The following is an 18952-nucleotide window of genomic DNA, read 5'->3' on the forward strand; positions in this document are numbered from 1 at the left end:
ACAAACCAACACACAAAGATGAAGACCTACTGATAAGAAGGTCCAGGAGGTTTTGCTTGACCAAATATGATAACTAATTAAGAGGCATCCTATTGATGCATCTGTTGGAAGCATCCATGTAGCAGTGGTATCCCAGGGAGAAATCACCCTACTTGACCATGGGCTTCCTGTTATTTATTTACTGGTAACTCTAGGCATTTCTCTTTGTAAAGACTAGAATAACAATAATTCTAACTAACTAACTAACTAACTATATATGAAAATAAAATAATATTTTATAAAAATAAAATCCCAATTTTCAAAGTTCCACATACACCACACCCTTTGATTATATCATCACAAGAATCATGATTATAATATACTCATTATTATTAATTCATTATAATAACTCTAGTAGTGTAAGACTCACTTTCCAAAAGCTTAAATGTTGATTGTAGTAGATAATCAGCTTTTCTGAATGGTGACTATTTGGCCTGTCATGTAATAAGACATCAGGGACAAGGAACTAGTTAAAGAATAAGCTAAAGGAGAGAATGCTGTGTCCAAGTGTTTTCAAAATATTTACTGAAGACCACACATGCTCTAACTTTCATTAGCTGTGGACCACAGCTGTGATCGATGCCTATGCTCCTGGGTGCAGTGAGATAGACCATTTCTGATGTAATGGTGAGACTGTAAGCTGTAGTAACTTCTGGAAAAAGCAATTTTGACATACATGAGAGCCTTAGATGTACCCATGTTTTGGCTTCATAGTTTCCTACTAGAAATCTAATACAATAATGAGTGATGGTGAGTTTAATTCTCAGATGTACTTGGTTGCTTATAGTGTCTAATAGTGAAAACTAGAAACCCCATCAGCAGCACTCAGTGGGCTAGTCAAATGTCAACGAATTGTAAAGGCAAAGTGTTGTGCTCACTAGCAGCCAGATTTCAGGGTCTGATCTAATGGATTAAAAATACCATCCTGACACTGACCAGTTGTTTGCGTGAACTCGTGAGTTACTTTAGATAGCCGATTCTTATCCAATCTACTGAAAATGGGATGTCAATTTGGATTTCACAGAGCTGTTATGAGAACTACACATCACATTGGATAGGATTTGTTTGGCTAGAGGTGGGCACATAGTAAGTCTTGAAAACCGAAAATAGAATCATTAGTATATGCTTAGTATATTTCAGGCAGTTAGAAACTATCTTCTAAAATTCTGATGGAATTTGACAGCTGGGCTGTTAATATCCTCATTTTACAAGTTAGGATCCTGGCCTTGATTGCTAAGTGAATTCCCACATTCACTCAGATGGTTGGCTTGAGAGCTGGGATTGGGACGTGGGTTGGTGACTAGATCTCAGGATTTCATGAAGGATATCCCACCTCTTATAATGTGGCATATTTTGTGTGATTCCCTCTGTGTGTGTGTGTGTGTGTGTGTGTGTGTGTGTGTGTGTGTGGTGTGTGGTATGTGTGTGTGTGTGGTGTGGTGTGTGTGTGTGTGTGTGTGTGTGTGTATGTACAATAGAAATCATGTCAGACACAGACATACATCTATGTGATATTTACAGACAGTTGCAGTTATGTATTACCAGTTTAAAAAATTAGGCCGGGCGGTGGTGGCGCACGCCTTTAATCCCAGCACTCGGGAGGCAGAGGCAGGTGGATCTCTGTGAGTTCGAGGCCAGCCTGGGCTACCAAGTGAGTTCCAGGAAAGGCGCAAAGCTACACAGAGAAATCCTGTCTCGAAAAACCAAAAAAAAAAAAAAAAAAAATTAAAACCACAAATTATATGAGATTTATGTGTAAAATTCAAAGGGACTTCACACTGGCATGATTATCTCTGTTATTGATATTATGAATAGCTTTGAATCTGGATTCTGATATCCTCTGTCTTCTCCAATTTTTCAAAGGAAAATCAGTTCCAGTTTATGAACATCAAAATTAAAGGGAAAGATATGAAGATAAAAGCAACCCAAAGAAGAGGTGAGGAGGCCAGGTTTTTATAGACAGGTTCCTGTTGACAGAGTCTACTAAATCCCTTGAACAACTTCATTCTGGAAATGACTCAAAATCGAAGGTTCAAAAGCAGTGTCTATGTGAACACTTACATGTACCACAGTGGGGGCAGGTGAAGGGAAGGCAGGGACAGGCACTGGCTGAGGCTGGACGATGACTTCAGCTGGAACTGCATCTTCTTCATCCTCACGGGGCTTCTGGTAGGCACAGCGGCCAATGTCAGCATTTTTGAAGGCAACAGGCTGTGCAAAGTCCATGGGGCTAGTCAAATACAATCAAAATGAAAGTTTTTCTTATTTTTCATTGTCTTCTTCCTTAACAATTTAATCAGTCCCCAGCTCTGACTTGAAATGGTCAGGGTAGAGTTTCAGGTCTAAAGTAAAGGTATTCATAGCCTCTTCCCTACTGTGGTTTTAGTTAATATGGATGCTACAGGCGACCCTCATAATGAATGAAGAGCAAACAGGCAGCAGAAATGAAAGTCACTTACACAGAGTTAATAACAAGATTCCACACGCAGCCTTCAAAAGCAGGAATATTCCTGAGTGGGGAAGGCTGAAATTCCGGGGGAGCGCCTCCGACGAAGAGGTTTTTCACTTCGATAGGCTGCTCTACTGTCAGGTTTTGTGTATGTCTTCTGTCTTCATCAACTTGAACAGTGAAGATGCTGACAAAACATTTAAAGATAACAAATATCCAGCGCAGTTAGAAACGTCTTTCCTGCCACCTCTTATTCTCTGCTCCCAGAAATTAATTTTCCTGTTATGCTATCATTATTACTATTGTTGAAAAGAAGTCTCTGTATGTAACTTAAGCTGGCTTTGAACTCACGCTCTTTCTGCCTCAGCCCTCTGAGAGCTAGGAGTTTGCAAGCATGTCCCATGGCACTCTGATCTCCCATGGTTTTTAAGATAGCCCAGATTACATGATTAGGACCTCTACGCCAAGCAACTAACAAACACCATTGTTTCCTCGGACTTTGTCTCATGCCTTGCTCATTAACTTGTACTGAAACTTGACTGAAACTCGGCAATTCACGCAGCTGGGACACGCGTCTCTGGCAGCACAGGTTTGCAACCCAACGCACATTCTGTGAGAACAGAGGCCTCGGGGCTGTATAGCAATGTCTAATCGGATAAGGATCTGTGAGTTTGGCACAGCGTGGGGTTGCATTTTGTCTGGCTCCTTACGTCCTGGTTTGTGCTAGCTATTACCTTCTTGCTAGGGGACAAACTGTCCTCCCGAGAGCTTAGATTGCAGGAATCAACAGCAAACACTTACAGTACATTTTATACAGAATGTAGCTGCTGGCTTTTGAATTGAAGAGGCAGGCCAGAACACCAAGCTAATTGTTCCTTGCAGTGATTTTCCTCAGTGGCTGTTTCATTAATTTCCCTAATTTGCTTATGAGTGATTACTCACACACGACTAATTGAGAACTGCATACTACTTATTCACAACAATCCTTGGATCCAGGGGCAAAGAACCAAGACACGGAGTTCTAATGATGAAAACGACCGAAGGCATTTTCTATTTTTCTTTGTACAAGCAGGTTTTGAGCTTGGTTCCCAACAGTAATCACAATGCTGCTCGTCATTGTGGATGGATTGTAAATGGATTACGGAGAATTTAGCTCTTATCTGAAGATGAGATCTAAGTGCCCAGGTGCAAACTCAGCCTTAAAATGCCATATTACCTGATTTTGTTAGCAGAGTAGTGGGAAGAAAGAGAGGGAGGGAGGGAGGGAGGAGAGAGGGAGAGATAGAAGGGGAGGGGAGGGGGAGGAACATCAAGGTGAGCAAGCCGGAAATAATAAATTAAGACAAGTCAGGACTTGGAGCAGTGGATCTACTTTGGTCTAATCCCAGCATAAGAAAATAGAACAAAATAAACTTTGTCATGGCCCAAAACGTTCAGGCGGTTAGAGGCACAAGCAAGACTTTGTTTACAGAAGGAAACTAGTGAGAACTTTGTTTTAAAAGAAAAGACTTGGAAGAAGATGTTGGTAAAACCCAGAAGGTTCAACGTTGCTGCTCAGACATCCACTTACATCCAGGTGTGAGTGACTCACTGAGATGTGCTTTCCCCCAGCCAGGGTTCTCTTGATGAAGCCCTGTTTTTTGTAAGGCATTGAATAGTGCTCCCAAGGATGTAGCTGGAGATTAGTGAGGGATGTCCATTGAGAGTAACTTTCTGGTCTTGATTAGAGTGTTAAGTATTGGGGGGGGGGCGCTTCTCTTTCTAAGGTAGGTTCTCCAACTATCCTGTTCTGCCTGGGGAACACAGCAACAGGCCTTACTCTGCTGAAATGCAGAAGGAATGTGAGCCTTTAGGAGGGCCAGACTGGAATTCAGTATTAATGTGGCGTCTTCCTAGCAGCGTGACCTTGGGCAAGTTATTTAATCATGCTTAGTTTCATTTTATTCATTTATAAAATGGAGATTAAAAACACTCACTTCAAACAGTGGAATACATTAATTAAGAGATTGCCCTGAGGCTGTGGTACATAATAAGGGCAACACTAGAAGACTACAGTTGATTTTTTTCTTGCATTTTACATTCAAGAAACATTAAATATAAATAATTGATTTAGTTCCTTTTCAGATAAGGGCACTGACAATGTTTCCATTCCGATGTGATAATCTGTCTTAATTTTATTATTTTTTACAGATTTATTTTGTTATTTAATTATTTGTATGTATGTGTGTCTCTGTGTAGGTATATTCGAGTATGAGTACAGGAGCCTATGGAATCCAGAAGATGGCACTAGATGCCCAGGAGCTGGAGTCATAGACGGTTGTGAGCTATATGATATGGGTGCTAGGAACCAAAGTTTGGGCCTCTTACAAGAGCAGTATGTGCTCTTAACCACTGAGCTATCTTTCCAGCCCTTCATTTATAACTTTTAACTGATAGGCTACTTCATGCAAAACGCTCTAGTAAACACTCATCCCCTACTAGTACTGTGATAAGTTAGCTGATTATTTTCTTGGATAATTTCAGTGGTTGATTCTCACAGTTTCATAATTATTTTATTTCTTGTACTTTCCTCCTTACTTATTTGCAAAATGGGTCCAATAATTTTCAGGTCACCAGCAATTGTGTATGTGGAGGAAAGTATCAACTGAGTATTTGTAATTTACATGAAAAATAAAATATTTTTAATTGACATAAATCGAATGCTATGTGAGACAATGCTTGGAATGTCTCACGGTCTCTGGAAGTCCTAACTTCTGAAAATCTCCTAAGTTGATGGTCTTTAGCCATATTCTGTACCTGTCTGTGTACCAAATGCTTTCACAGAGGACAGAATCCACTCAGTCCTTTATCCCAGTCACTCAAGGCACTATTTCAGGCCTTAGGGTTTCAAAGTTTTTGTCCAGTTTGAGCTGATATCCATGGTAGTAGTCTCCAGGGGAAAGATTAAAATCAAGGCAGTCACAGAAGGAAGGGTCCCTGAGTGCCAGGAAGTGAGATAAGCAGATGGTTGATGTGGATTCATATTTATTTTTTAAAGGAAGAGGTAGAAAAGGAGAGAATGTGTGTGTGTCGGGGGGGGGGGCTAAAAAGGAACAAAAGGGGAGAGAACTTTTGTCTCACAACTTGCTAAAAAATTAAATAATTTAAGGATGTTACTACAGTCATCACAATATTCTGGAATTGAGGAAATGAAATGATTGACCTAGAGCATATAAAAAGCGTGAGGATAAAGCAAGTATTTCCAAATTAGTAATAGCACACCATACCAAATTTACACCATTTAATATTACTATCTAGTAATATTAAATCTTTGAAGTCCCCACTGGGTACGAACAAATAGCAGAACAAGCGTAGATGGAATGTTAAGGCTGGTTATAACCGGTTTTAAACCTGGCTTTTGTTTCTGCTATGTATGCAATTGGAAGCAAATTATGTAATGTTTTCTCATTTGGGATAAAAGGACGTTAATACACTTCTCACACACAGTTTAAAATGATTAAAAGACAATCAGCCTGGAATCCAACACAGTGCACTCCTTAGAATTGCTATAGGAAGCAGTACAATGTTTCTGAGTGATGTTCGTGCACTCATTAGTAATGTCTGGTTAACCAGCTTCCCATGTTTGCTTAGAGAGTAGACGATGACTGTGTTTTGACCTTAGGGTGTCAAGGAGGACACCGTAGTAAATGGTTCCTGTTTTGGCACAGAATTAGATAACCACACAGTCATATGTCTAATACATCATCTTGTAACTAACAGTGAATGGCAAACCTGTTTGTTTATATGGCTAATTAACCGAGTGACCAGTTTTCAGGGATGTACTGTATACAGAGCTTAATCAAATGAAATTTGGATTGATGGCCAACAGCTGTGAAGTTGGCATATAATAAAATGCCCTTCTTGAAGAAACACCTGTTCAAAGGACACATTAATATAACAGGATGACACATATGGGAATTTCTAAACTCTTTCTCTTGAAAATAACATACTTTTGGTGAATTTTGGTCACCTACATTTCCCAAATCTATATTTGTTTGTGGAAATTATTTGAGATTTAAGGACTTGTGAAACATCCTTCCCACAGGGAGAAAGATTAATGTTTAGCAAATGGCCTAAAATCTAGATGAGAAGACATGTGAAATTGGTGTTCTAACGTGCTCCCCAAAATTTAAGTGAGAAAAATCTAGTCTGTATTCCCCCAACACCCCAGATACCCTACGACACCTAGCTTTAAATCAGTAAAAGTTCTGAGTTGTCTGAATATTGATCACTCATTTTTCTTAATCATGGTTTCCAAACCTTTCAGTCTAGACACAACACAGATGCTTAGTATTAGTTCAGCTCACAAACAAATGCTCTGTATCACAATAACAGAACACACCAAGGAAGGCTTTATTATTTGCTGAGAAAACAAGAAACCTCGTTAGCTACCTAAACGGTTACCTATACAAGAGGACAATTAGAAAATGCAGGCCTCCGATGTATGAGAGCAGCTGCTTCTTTGGACCATTGCTGCACATTCATACTTGCTGCCCTCCCACACGCTCTCTGAGTTTTGAGGTTTCATCAGATTGAATTTCCAGTTCTCTTCTCTGCCTTTGGTTTAATAAATGGATTGCTGGCCTGGAGGTCTGAGGGCCCCCAAGTCTCTGGGCCTCTGTTTTCTTTTCGTCTCATCTCCCTTCTGAACTAATTGCCTCTCTGAATTGTTACATAGTATTTTGATGAGGAACACAGACGACTTTCCCAATAAAGTAAATACAAAAGCGTTGTGCAGAAATGAGAGATCAGTTTACATGCTTTAAGGATGATTCCCTGGCTCTGGATTAAGGTCAAGTATCTTTGGAGATCCATAGAGAACTGACCACTATACATGATTACAGATGGCCACCATTCTCCTTTTCTACTTTGACCCACTTCTCCCAGAAAGCCACTACAGGGCCCTGCCGCTGCTTTAGGGGGACAGACAGAGCTTGAAGCACACCCATAAGAGGCCCTGTAGGTCTCATAGCTACTGTCATGCTCCATAGTATTGATGAGGGTTGTCTTTCTTTTTTAGAGACTTATTTATTATGTATACAGTGTTCTGCCTGCATGTATGCCTGCAAGCCAGAAGAGGGCACCAGAGCTCATTACCGATGGTTGTGAGCCACCATGTGGTTGCTGGGAACTGAACTCAGGACCTATGGAAGAGTAGCCTTTGAGCCATCCCTCCATCCTTCCAGCACTGGATAATGGGTTTCTAAGCAGCTGTCCTAACTGGTTTGAAACCTGAGTGAACTAGCAGCATCCAGAGGCTGCTGGCTTGACCTGACCTCTTCCATGATCATCTTATTAGAGAAAAAGCTACTTGCAGGGTGCAGGGGAGCGATTTTTCTTTATCTCTAGCTGGAGAGGATGCATTGTGTGAAGGCAGTGGGAAGAACCGCAAAGAAGGGAAACGTTAGTAATAGAATTCCTCAGGCCCTTGCCAATGAGGTTTCCCAAACACAAAATGCCAAGAAGAGGGCATCAGTGCATTGTCACCGTTTGGAGTGTGTGGTCTGTCGTGCACACGGGGAAGTTCAGGCAGAGAGCTGTGCTCGCAAAGGGAGTCCACATTAGACACAGTAACAACACGTGCTCTGCCCCTTGTTACCCTCTAGTTCTTTCCACGTGAACCGAATGTTCTCTCCCATCATGAAACAGATTTGGCTCTGGCTTGATGACAATTTTCCTCATTGTTCGTGTCCCTGAGGAGAGATGCACTTCCAGACGGCCCTTGTTGAGGAATATGGCATAATAGGCCTGCAGAAAAAAAAAGGGTACTGAAGATTAAACAGGAGTTGTATCTGTGACAGCTGGAGTGGTTGATATCCTGTCACAAGCACAGAGAATCCAAAGGAGGATGTCAGGTCCTGCTCTAACATTCTGCCTCACGCACTTGGAATAGGCTTTCTCATTGAACCTGGAGCCAGGCTGGCATCCATCAAGCCCCAGCAATAATCCCATGTTAGAGCTTCTCATATAGCCACATCTCACTACTTATGTAGATCCTAGGGATTTGAATTCAAGTCCTTATGCTTGCACAGCAGGAGTTCTTACCCATTAAGCCATCTCCCTTGCCTGTCGATATTTACTTAAATAGAGTTGATAAGGATGTAGGAATGTCTTTTTTTAAATCCATTACCATGTTGGTTGTTGGGTAATGGGGCAGGTGGATATATTAATATCAGTTGTCTGACAAGTTTCTAATGCTCAACATAACAGCTTTGCTTACCTCTGTCCTCTAACTTACAGGACCTGTCAGGAATCAAAGGGTGTCAACAGAATCGTTCTCCTTTACACTCACAAGTGGGCAGCTAGTTTCTAGAAATGAGGTCTGACTCAATCTCATGGCATTTGAGTGTTTACACTTAAATTTTTCTCCAAGCTGGTGGAATAGATCACTGCCACAAACATGTAACTTGTCTCCCACATTTAGAAAGAAGGAAGAGATTTTTCCATCCACAAACATGCTTGTTTTCTTCTTGTCAGTGTTACCATGGCAACCAGTATGGTTTTGATATCCGATTATGAACTCCGGGGAGCTTGGGTGCAATCCTGGTACCTAAAGCTGATGTTATATGCACTCCCTCTCCTGTGTAGTATCAGGGTAGCTGCTGCATAGTAACCATTCTGTGCTTCACGTGTAACTGATGGTTAATGTGTTTTCCATCTGCATCACCATCCCTTCAATAATTCACTAGGTTATCTATGCAACTGTGTGTCCAGTACACAATGCGCCAAAGATTAGCCCTCATCATCCCTCAATGGGGCCACCACAAGCTACTTACTCAAAAACTATTTTAACTGATTGTTTGAGATTGGAAACACATTTAGGGCAGCGCAATCAAAAATAACCTTCTGGATATTTCAACTGTTAGCTTTCACAAATAAAATGTATCCATTTAGGCTGCACTGATTCAAGCACATCTGAACAATTCAACACTGTTTCCTTTTTAAGATAACAAATATTGTATGATTTTTAAAAGCTAGATATTCATTATCATTAAATGTTTGGGGATTAAAATTTCATTTCTGAAGCACTTTGTACTTTAGTACCTATTATACTTCTTATGTTAATTGTCTTAATCAGGAACACATTCTACTTTAGGAATTTGTCTGAAATCTGGTGATTTAATCCGTTTATTCAGTGCTAAGAAATTTGGAGCTGACAGGTGTTTAATTATTAGCAGTGGCCAAGGGGATGTGGTGAAAATCTCAGAATGTTTTGTTTGGTCCTCAATATAATTGAGTGCCATTTGCAAAAGTGAGAAAAGATTTTTATTTTTCAGGATTAGAAGATGAAGACTTGGTAGCACTCCTTTTATATCTATTCAATGATCATTACTCGCAGTGAGAAGTTAAATATTACTTTTCTTCCTCTATGTGTCAAGAAAAATATTTGAAAAAACTTTTTAAAAAAATTATGTTTATATGTGTGTATCTGTGTATAAGTATGAGCATGTGAGTTCGGGTGCCTGTCTAAGCCAGAAGAGGGCATCAGGCCCTCTGGAACAGGAGTTATAAGTGGTGGTTATGAGCCATCCATTTGGGTCTTCTGCAAGCACAGAAGGCATTGTGAGCTCAAGAGCCATCTCTCCAGCCCCTTGAGAATGTTTTGTTATGACTGATGTAGTCCTCACAATGTAAACGTACTTATGTAAATGCTGAATACATGTTTATGCTCTGTAGTCAAATCTACTGTAATCCACCATGCAATTTAAGAAGCTAGCATTAGATATCCATTGATCTTCTTACTGATCGTGTCTTTCTGTTTCCATATCTCAGAGGTACCACTATTATGGGATTTATTATCCCAGGGTTTTAAAAATTATTTTTGAAGAGTCACATATGTATTTGTAAGTAATACACTCAATGCTTCTTACAAAAACCTATGCAAATGATATCACAGTGTGCCCTGAGCCTTCATTGTTACTTAGTTCTCATCCATTCCTGTTGTCTTGTTAAATTGTAATTCATCCCTTGCGACTCCTGCTTTCTACACCATTAAGCCAAAATGCTAGTTTACTGGTCTCTTCTCCAGGTGATAAATATTTGGGTCCTTTTTCACTCATGTGCTATAAATAAGAACTGCTCCTTTGGGCTGTTTTTGTACTTGTCTCATTGTGCACCCGTGCCAGTATTCAGGTCTGTGAATGGGGTGGGATGGCTGGCTTGTAGAGTACTTATGAGGTCCACCTTATAGAACCAATTCAAACCAGTCACCAGAGCATCTGTATCAATTTCCTCTGTCCACAGCAGTAAGAACTGCCTTTAACAAAGGCCTTGCCAGCACTTGGCATTAGTATATTTCATCATGTTCAATCGTTCCAGTGGATATAAAATCTAGTGTGGACTGAAAATGCATTCCTCTCTTACCTCAAAGCTGAGTGTTTTAAAGATACTTTTGCATCCATTGTGCTTTCTCTTCTGTGAAATGTCTAGTCAGATATGTTCATTATTGTACATGTTTCGGTTGTATCTTGGGTTCTGAAAGTTGCTTTCATATTGTGGTTACTAGGTTTGCTGATGGTTACATTAACAATACTTTTTCAGGCAGATGATTACATTTTGTGCTTTTTGATGAATGGAGAGTTTTAATATTAATGTGATTGTACTTATGCTCTTATTTTGTTTTCTAAATCTCTTCCAGGAGATCAGAAAGATCAAAATATCTATCTATCTATCTATCTATCTATCTATCTATCTATCTATCTATCTATCATCTATCTATCTATTTATCTATCTATCATCAATTTAGATCTATCTAATCTATATCTATATCCATAACATACATATATATGTGTGTGTGTGTGTGTATTTGTAGAGAGTGAATGAGGAAAAGAGAGGGGGAGAGGAGAGGAGAGGAGAGAAGAGGAGAGAGAGAGAGAGAGAGAGAGAGAGAGAGAGAGAGAGAGAGAGAGAGAGATATTTTCATTCTATACAGCCCTGGTTGTCCTGGAACTCATGATGTAGATAGACCAGGCTGGCTTCATACTCACAGAAATCTACTTGCTTCTGTTTCCTGAGTGCTAAAATTAAAGGTGTGTGCCACCATGCTGTGCTATTTTCTGCTAAAAGTTTTAAACTTACTTCTCTTTCCATATTTACACTTTTAATTTTCTGGGAACTTATTTTTCAGTTGGATATGAAGTAGAAATTGTTTTATTCTTTCCTGTATAGAAACCAACTGCCTGGAATCATTCAGGGAAAGCCTACTGTTTTCCTAATGATCTGGGATGCCACCTATTTGTAAATGTCATTGCATTTATACTTGAATCTATCCAGTCTTCTCTGTTCTATACTAGCAGGACAGAATTTTCCAAGAATGAAAGCATTACTACAGTCTAAATCTCTGACTCAGAAGGAGCAATATCCGGTACGGGAGCTCTACCACCATGCTCTTCCATTTCAGGAATTTGGGTGGATTTTGATTTTTGCTATAAAATAAAAATACCTAATATGCTATGGTTTGCAAGAAAGATAAGATAGTATTCTTACTGAAATTAAATCTGTACATCATATTAGGGAGAATTGACATATTTTAATAATGAGTTTTTCTCTCCTAACAAGATGAATGTCTGCATTCATTGAGGATGACTTTAATGGCTTTCAATAAAACTTCGCAGTTTTCTCATCTATGACTAACCGTCTGTGTTTATTTTGAAGCTCACAGTTCCTCTTGTTATCTAGCTGCTCGTTCTTCTGTTGCTGCAGCCAAGAGATTGATGCATATGAAGTAGCCTTTTCCTAGGTCCTCATTTTCAGCATGTCACATGTCTGTGATGGTCTTCCATCAGGACCACTAATCATCATCTTCTTACAGATAGAATATTTCTTCCTCCTAGTTCACTAGGTGTTTTTTTATTTTTAAATCATGAATGTTGTTAAATTTTACCTAATGTTTTTCTTAAATCTATTATGACAGTTTTATGATTTTTTTTTTAGTTTTTAAGATATTAGATTATAATGGCATTCCTTAATTCTATTTATGTATTTGTTCATTTTGTGAATGTGTTTGTGGACATGTGAGGCATGAAGCAAGAGTCAGAGGACAACTCGTGGGAGCTGGTTCTCTTTTTCCAGCATGTGGGCCCTAGGAATCAAGCAAGGGTCTTAGCCCACTGGACCACCTCTCCAGCCTCTCTGTGCATTCTTGAGATTCTCAAAGTTCTGTAGTGCTTGCTCCTCTTACCTAATCTTTTGTTGTAGGCTTAATTATGCTTTAGAGAAAGAAATTAAGATTTTATTGCCTACTAATGATTACTCAATATTAAAATCTAACAATTTAAAAGGCCTCCAATCAAGGCCTGGGAGACTGCTTAGTTGGTAAAGCACTCACTTTGCAAGCACGAGGACTTCAGTTCAATCCCTAGTGCCCATATTTAAAAATATATCCAGGTGTAGTGGCACATACCTGTGATTCTAGCACTGGGGAGGTGGATACAGGCAGATTCCTTGGGCTTTCTGGCCAGACAGCCTAGCCTACTTGGTGAGTTATAGGCCAATGTGAGACTCTGTCTCACACACACGCACATGACATGAACCTGTGCACACGCACACATTCCTCCCTATAAACATGTACATACATACAAACGTCTAATAAAAATGACATCATCTCATTTGTAAAGGTGTTTTCATATTCATAGATATATTTGTAAAATAGTTTGTTTATTCTCTTGATTATCCCTAACTTGGTAATAGCTATGACTCTTCTCACTGAGAATAATTCATCCTGGTTAAACAAGATGATAGTCAAAATAAATACTTCAATTCTAAACTATAAAACCAACTCAATGGTGCTATGTAAGACAGGCACGCCACCAACTGATCATGTCCACTGAGCATCTCCCTACCCCCTAAAGGTACTATTTAAAAACAAGGGGACAATGTCTTAGGAGTGAGCTGTGAAGGTACCTGTCCAGTTTGCCTCCGTTTCCTCCTGGGTGGTGTTGGTACCCCTCCGCTTCCCAAGAGGATGAGTCCAGACTCATTCTTCGTACTGAAGGACAGGTTGATTTCTGTTCCCACGTCAATGGGCACAGGGGCAAGCTCCACGAAACCAGGCTTGGGGAAGCTCACTGTGTAAACATTCTGCAGGACAAACAAAGAGAAATCATTAGAGATGAGGAGCTAAATTCTCTACACCGCCTCCTTCCTCAATACACTCAACATGATTACAAAAACATAATGTTAGCGTAAATGTTAGGGAGCATGAAAATCCATAGTCACATCGAGAGCTTAAGAGCAGCTGGAGAAATAATGTTTCCAATACAATTAATCTTCTGAACAGTTCAGTTTAAAATTTAAAAAGAGTGGCTTTTGTTTTAAATATATAACTCTAGACATAAAATGTGGAAGAATATTGGTAGACAACATTTTCTTTTGGCTTAAATCTACCTTACTGTCTTTCTTAAATCTCTTGGCTATGTAGTATCAATTAATATTTTATGTCTTAAAGATGGGTGTGACCATGGCTTCTATCTACATTTTTTCTCATGATGAGCCCATGGGAAAGTATTCATCAATATCAAGAATATAAATATTCTCTAGAACAATTTCTAGTGATGACTATTAAATGAATAAACCTAATTATTAAAAATAAATAAATCTAATATTTCATGTCTGTTTTTTTCCAAAATAATATCAATGTTTTGTGGCTAATCATAGAATTCATATACCCATGTTTCAGAGATTAACCACAGTGCAAAGAGGAGAAAGTGACCCACTTCTCAAAGCCCTGCAGAAAGCCTGTGAGATTCTAGCTGTCATCTGCTCCTTCACTTTATCCTTCACAACCTTGGCCTCTTTTCCATTCTCTTTATATTTAGACTGAATTTCATCTTTACTTTTTTTTTAGATGTTATTTATTTTTAAATTATGTGTGTGTGGGGGGGGCAGCGGGGCAGGGGAGGGGGGGTTGTGTGCATGGATGCAGTGCTCACAAAGGCCAGAAGAGGATTTTGCATCTACCTCAAGCTGGAGTCAGAGGCAGTTGTGAACCATCTGCTGTGGGAACCACACACAGGCAATTCCTCTGCAAGAGCAGTAGAGGTCCTTAACCATTGAGCTGTCTCTCCAGCCCTGCAACATCTCTTTTCAAATATATAAATTGTTCTTCCAGTAAATATAGTTTATCATCACTTTTTTTTTTTTTTTTTTTTTTTTTTTGAGACAGGGTTTCTCCGTGTAACAGCCCTAGCTGTCCTGGAACTCCCTCTGTAGACCAGGCTGGCCTTGAACACACAGAGATTGGCCTACCTCTTCCTCCCGAGTGCTGGGATTAAAGGTGCATGCTACTACACCTGGTTTATCATCACTTTTTATAGCTGGAGGAATTCTACTGTCTGAAAGTCCTGGCATTTATTTCAGCAAGGCCGTGCCATTGGACATTTAAGGTACCTACAATATTGATATTTTAAAGTCTTGGATTTTTCTGGAATAAAAGCAAAAAAAACCCAAAACTCTTTCATGTGGGCTATCCCCACTCCCACACCCCTGAACAGGGTTCCAAGTCCAGTAAAATGGCACAGGAGTTGGTAAAATGTATAATCTACTTTCTATTCTGATTTTCAAATTTCACAATTTTAGACAGTTCAGAGAATACTGTGCAGACTTTTCAATATTTATCTGTAACAAATTCCTGTCTCTTATTTTAGCCAAATAATTCCCTATTCTGGAATGCCTTTACTTAGGCGTCTTTACATTACATAGAATGCCTTTCCATTGTGCACACAGGCTGTTCAATTCATTGCTCTGGACAGCTTTCCACTCTCATCTTTTGAGTGCAGAGGAGCGTTAGACTGAAGATTTTACCTCTCTAAGTTTTTCTCTAAGAAGACAGTGTGGACCCTTAGAGTATTGGTCCTTTCAGTATTTCTCCTTAGGTTTGGAGTGGGAGTCTACAGCCACTTCACACAGAGCCTGCAGCTATGCACAACAAAGACCCAGGCAGGTCTGTCCCAACCTTGAAAGCTTCTGGAAGGCAAATCCACTCTTTTCCCTGTCTCCTCTTCATTTCATTGAACTCCGCTTGAGGGACTCAAAATGATTCGAATTGATGATTCGAATTGGAGGATGCAGCCAAAACGAACAGTTATAGCCGAGTGGGTAATTAAAAATTTGTGTTTGAGAGATTCAACGTTTTCTTATTTTAAAATCTCATCACTATAGAATTTCCATAAAACTCTTGTTACTAACATATGGTCATCTTTAGCTATGCTACAGATATTTTAAAAGAAGAAAGTGAGGCCTTGGATCTTTCTCGCACTGACTGGCCAGAATTGAAGAGTCACTACTGAGCGCTTGTCCCCAGGCTGCAATAGCAACAAAGAAGAGGTTCTGAGATTGGAGAGACTTTTACATTCCTATCACGTGAGTCTTTGCAGAGTTGGACGAGATGCTGCACACAACTTCAAAGCTGTGGACAAGATGCTGCACACTGGTGAGATGGTGGATGGGGTTAACGTCTGTGTAAACTACTAACACAGTCTAGAAAAAGGTAATCAAGCTGTCTAACGTGCAAAGATGAAATGAATTTAGGAAAGATGACAAAAATGAGGAAAAAGTGTTATTAAAAAAAGAAGATAGGCCTAACCAGAAGAGCTATTCATATTAAAGATACATGCCATATATTCAAGTACTACACAATTTGGAGAATGACACACAATTTTGGCTCTTCATAATGCTATTTCCATCATGGTGCTTTATAGAATGCTTCTGCCTTACTCTGTCATTTATGCATAACTAAGAAAAGATCAGTACAAAAACTAAAACATATTAACAAAGGAACAATTCTAGCAAAAGCACTCATGTTAAGTAAATGAAGTACGATATGAATATGTTATAGAACCTTTAGAAATGAACCAACCTCCAGTGCACAGCCTTTGGTAACACCAACATAATCGGGGCTGCTGAGTATATTGTATGGAGTCCTTGAAATCTCAATGTCTTTGAGGCAGCCGGAATACTTCCTCACATTTACTTCTGGCCTATTGCATAGTCAAATGAAGAGCAAAAGCAATAGCATTAGACCGATGGCAGTGTAGTCTCTGAGTGCTGGAAGGAAGCCATGTGGAGCAAACACACACACACACACACACACACACACACACACACACACACACACACACACACACAGAGGCAGGTGCATGTCTATCAAAGTGCACATGCACACACTTGCCCTCCACAAACTGTGCTGACTGTTATGTGATAGCTGGTTTGAGTGGATGTTGACATCACCCTGGATACAGAATTCTGATATCATTTTTCTCTCCCAGAGAAGCTTCACTCACGGCATTTCAATACGAGGCCCAGGAATCAACTGACTTATGAATGCTTCATGTGCATAATGAAATAAGTGCTTCTAAAGAGCAGATAATTGTGTGGGCAGAATAATTCAATTGTTTTCAAAAAGCTCTTAAAAATCTTGTTCAAAATTTAGGAAAAATATTTGGAAATGTTTATTTGAAATATTCTTGAAGCTAGAGAGAAGTGTGTGTGTGACTGCTGTGTGTGTGCCTGTGTATGTGTGTGCATATATGAGAAGGTGTGTGAGAGAATGTATGTGAGAGTGTGTATGTGTGTGTGAGAGTGTATATTTGTGTGTATATGTGCTTGTGTGTGTATGTGTGTGAAAATGTGTATGTGTGTTCATGTGCAAGTGAGTATGTGTATGAGCGTGTATGTGTGTGTATATGTGTACATGTCTCTGTGTGTGTATTGTGTGCACATGTGTGAGAGAGTGCATATATGTGTTGTGTGTGTGTGCATGTGTGTATATGTGTGTGCCATAACAAAATAAGGCAACCTAATGCGAAACAGTCAGTTCTTCTAATTTGGTCAATGTCTTCTACACCCAAACCACACTTGGATGCTTGCTTTCTGCTTACTACTTCCAATGACACTGCAAGGATGATAATAGATTAGACATTAATTAGACATTAACTCCTGGCCTTTGACTCTTACATGCTGCTCTGATGTATTATCTGATATTGACCAAGTGATCTGGTTTCTCCGGGAGTCCATATTTGTACGTGTAAGTAGGCATGGTGATGATGGCAGCAGTGTCTATGTTTTCAACGACCGGACTCGGGATGTACTGCAGAGCACGGCACATCTCGATGCACAGTTCACACATACTGACAGGATGTGCCTGGTGATGACATCTCTTGAGTCTATGACAGCAGAGATTTCTCTGATGGTGGACATGCTCTGTTCTACACTGTCCAGTGCAGGAGTTTACTAGTTCCCAGGCATCTGTAACCATTGGGACTTCCAGTGTAGTTTGTGCTGAGGAGTGTGTGTGTGTGTGTGTGTGTGTGTGTGTGTGTGTGTGTTAAAGTTAAATGCTCACAGTGGCTAGTAGCTGCTACACTGAACAGTGTCAAAATATAGGGGTAAAAATTGTAATTTTTCATGATGTAGTGTTGATGAACATCTGGAAAGTGTCCAATCGGCACCAATATTATATTTGATAGGCTAATGATTAATTCTCCTCTCATTGTCCCTTGATGCCAAGTTTCTCGTTTTCATCTTTATAAAAGACACATGGCATGAGGAAAAACAGGTGGGAAAGCAAATTAGACTCTGGCAGTCTGTACCAGGTGATTTATTTCTTGTCAAGTATTTGTTCTCTTCTCCACTTCCACCCCCGTCTCTCTGGAACTTCTTTATTTCCTTTGATCGTTTTCTCTGGTTCCCAAGGTCTCTTCCTTCTGTTCCTTCAGTCAGTAATTATGAAGAACATTGCCAGCTTGGGGTGGGGGGAGGGATCTTACTTATCATTGTGTACATAGTGAAGGGGATGGCAGATTTCATTTGCGGTGCTCACTTGCTTCTGTATTATGCTTTAGAGGTGGACAGATCTATCACAATTTTGGGGGTTGGGGGAGTTTTGTCAATAAAGCACTCCAACAAGTTTATTGTTTCATGGAAATACTAAGATCCTTTTCAAAGTTTAATGATTTAGCAAGTTCAACATTATGAAAGCCTCAGGGATGAATCATGGTACAGTGATTGGCTTTCCTAGGGTGACCGCAGGTCTCTTTCCTTAGGCCCACCACTCATGCACAAAAACTGCCAGGCTACACAGTGCTGTCCTGGAGTTTTATTTATCTGTATTTCCACTGAATGTTCAGTCTTTGCCTTTTACCCATCTCTGCAAACAGGGCATGACTAGTCTCAGAATGATGCAATGAAAAAAAATAACTTGTTTTTATTTTTCCCACCTTCTATGTCTTCTAGTCTCTGATATTAAAATCTGGTCTTGGTTTTAAACATTTCCTGGATCACTTCAGCTTCATTATCTCCTGGTTCAGAATTCTGGCAGAATTAGGCTCTGAAATGCCAAAACACCTTTGGCTTTGTCCAGGGTCAGCCAGCCCAGCCAGCCACATCTCCAGGATTTGATCAGCCACTTACAAGATTGCTAATTCTTAC

General features: G+C 39.8%; 1 protein-coding gene across 1 annotated transcript in view; it reads right to left on the reverse strand.

Annotated features, from left to right (window-relative positions):
* Positions 1 to 18952, reverse strand: part of Lama2 (laminin subunit alpha 2) — a 571484-nt gene that overhangs the window by 17353 nt on the left and 535179 nt on the right. Inside the window, exons 52-56 of the mRNA XM_052751249.1 lie at positions 16383 to 16503; positions 13430 to 13606; positions 8127 to 8275; positions 2499 to 2675; positions 2101 to 2269 (exon numbers count right to left, since the gene is read on the reverse strand). Of these exons, the coding sequence (XP_052607209.1) occupies positions 2101 to 2269; positions 2499 to 2675; positions 8127 to 8275; positions 13430 to 13606; positions 16383 to 16503 (793 nt within the window). The remainder of the gene's footprint in view (positions 1 to 2100; positions 2270 to 2498; positions 2676 to 8126; positions 8276 to 13429; positions 13607 to 16382; positions 16504 to 18952) is intronic.

Source organism: Peromyscus californicus, unplaced genomic scaffold (genome assembly GCF_007827085.1).
Source record: "Peromyscus californicus insignis strain IS unplaced genomic scaffold, ASM782708v3 Scaffold_22__1_contigs__length_63687245, whole genome shotgun sequence".
Classification (NCBI taxonomy): Eukaryota; Metazoa; Chordata; class Mammalia; order Rodentia; family Cricetidae; genus Peromyscus; species Peromyscus californicus.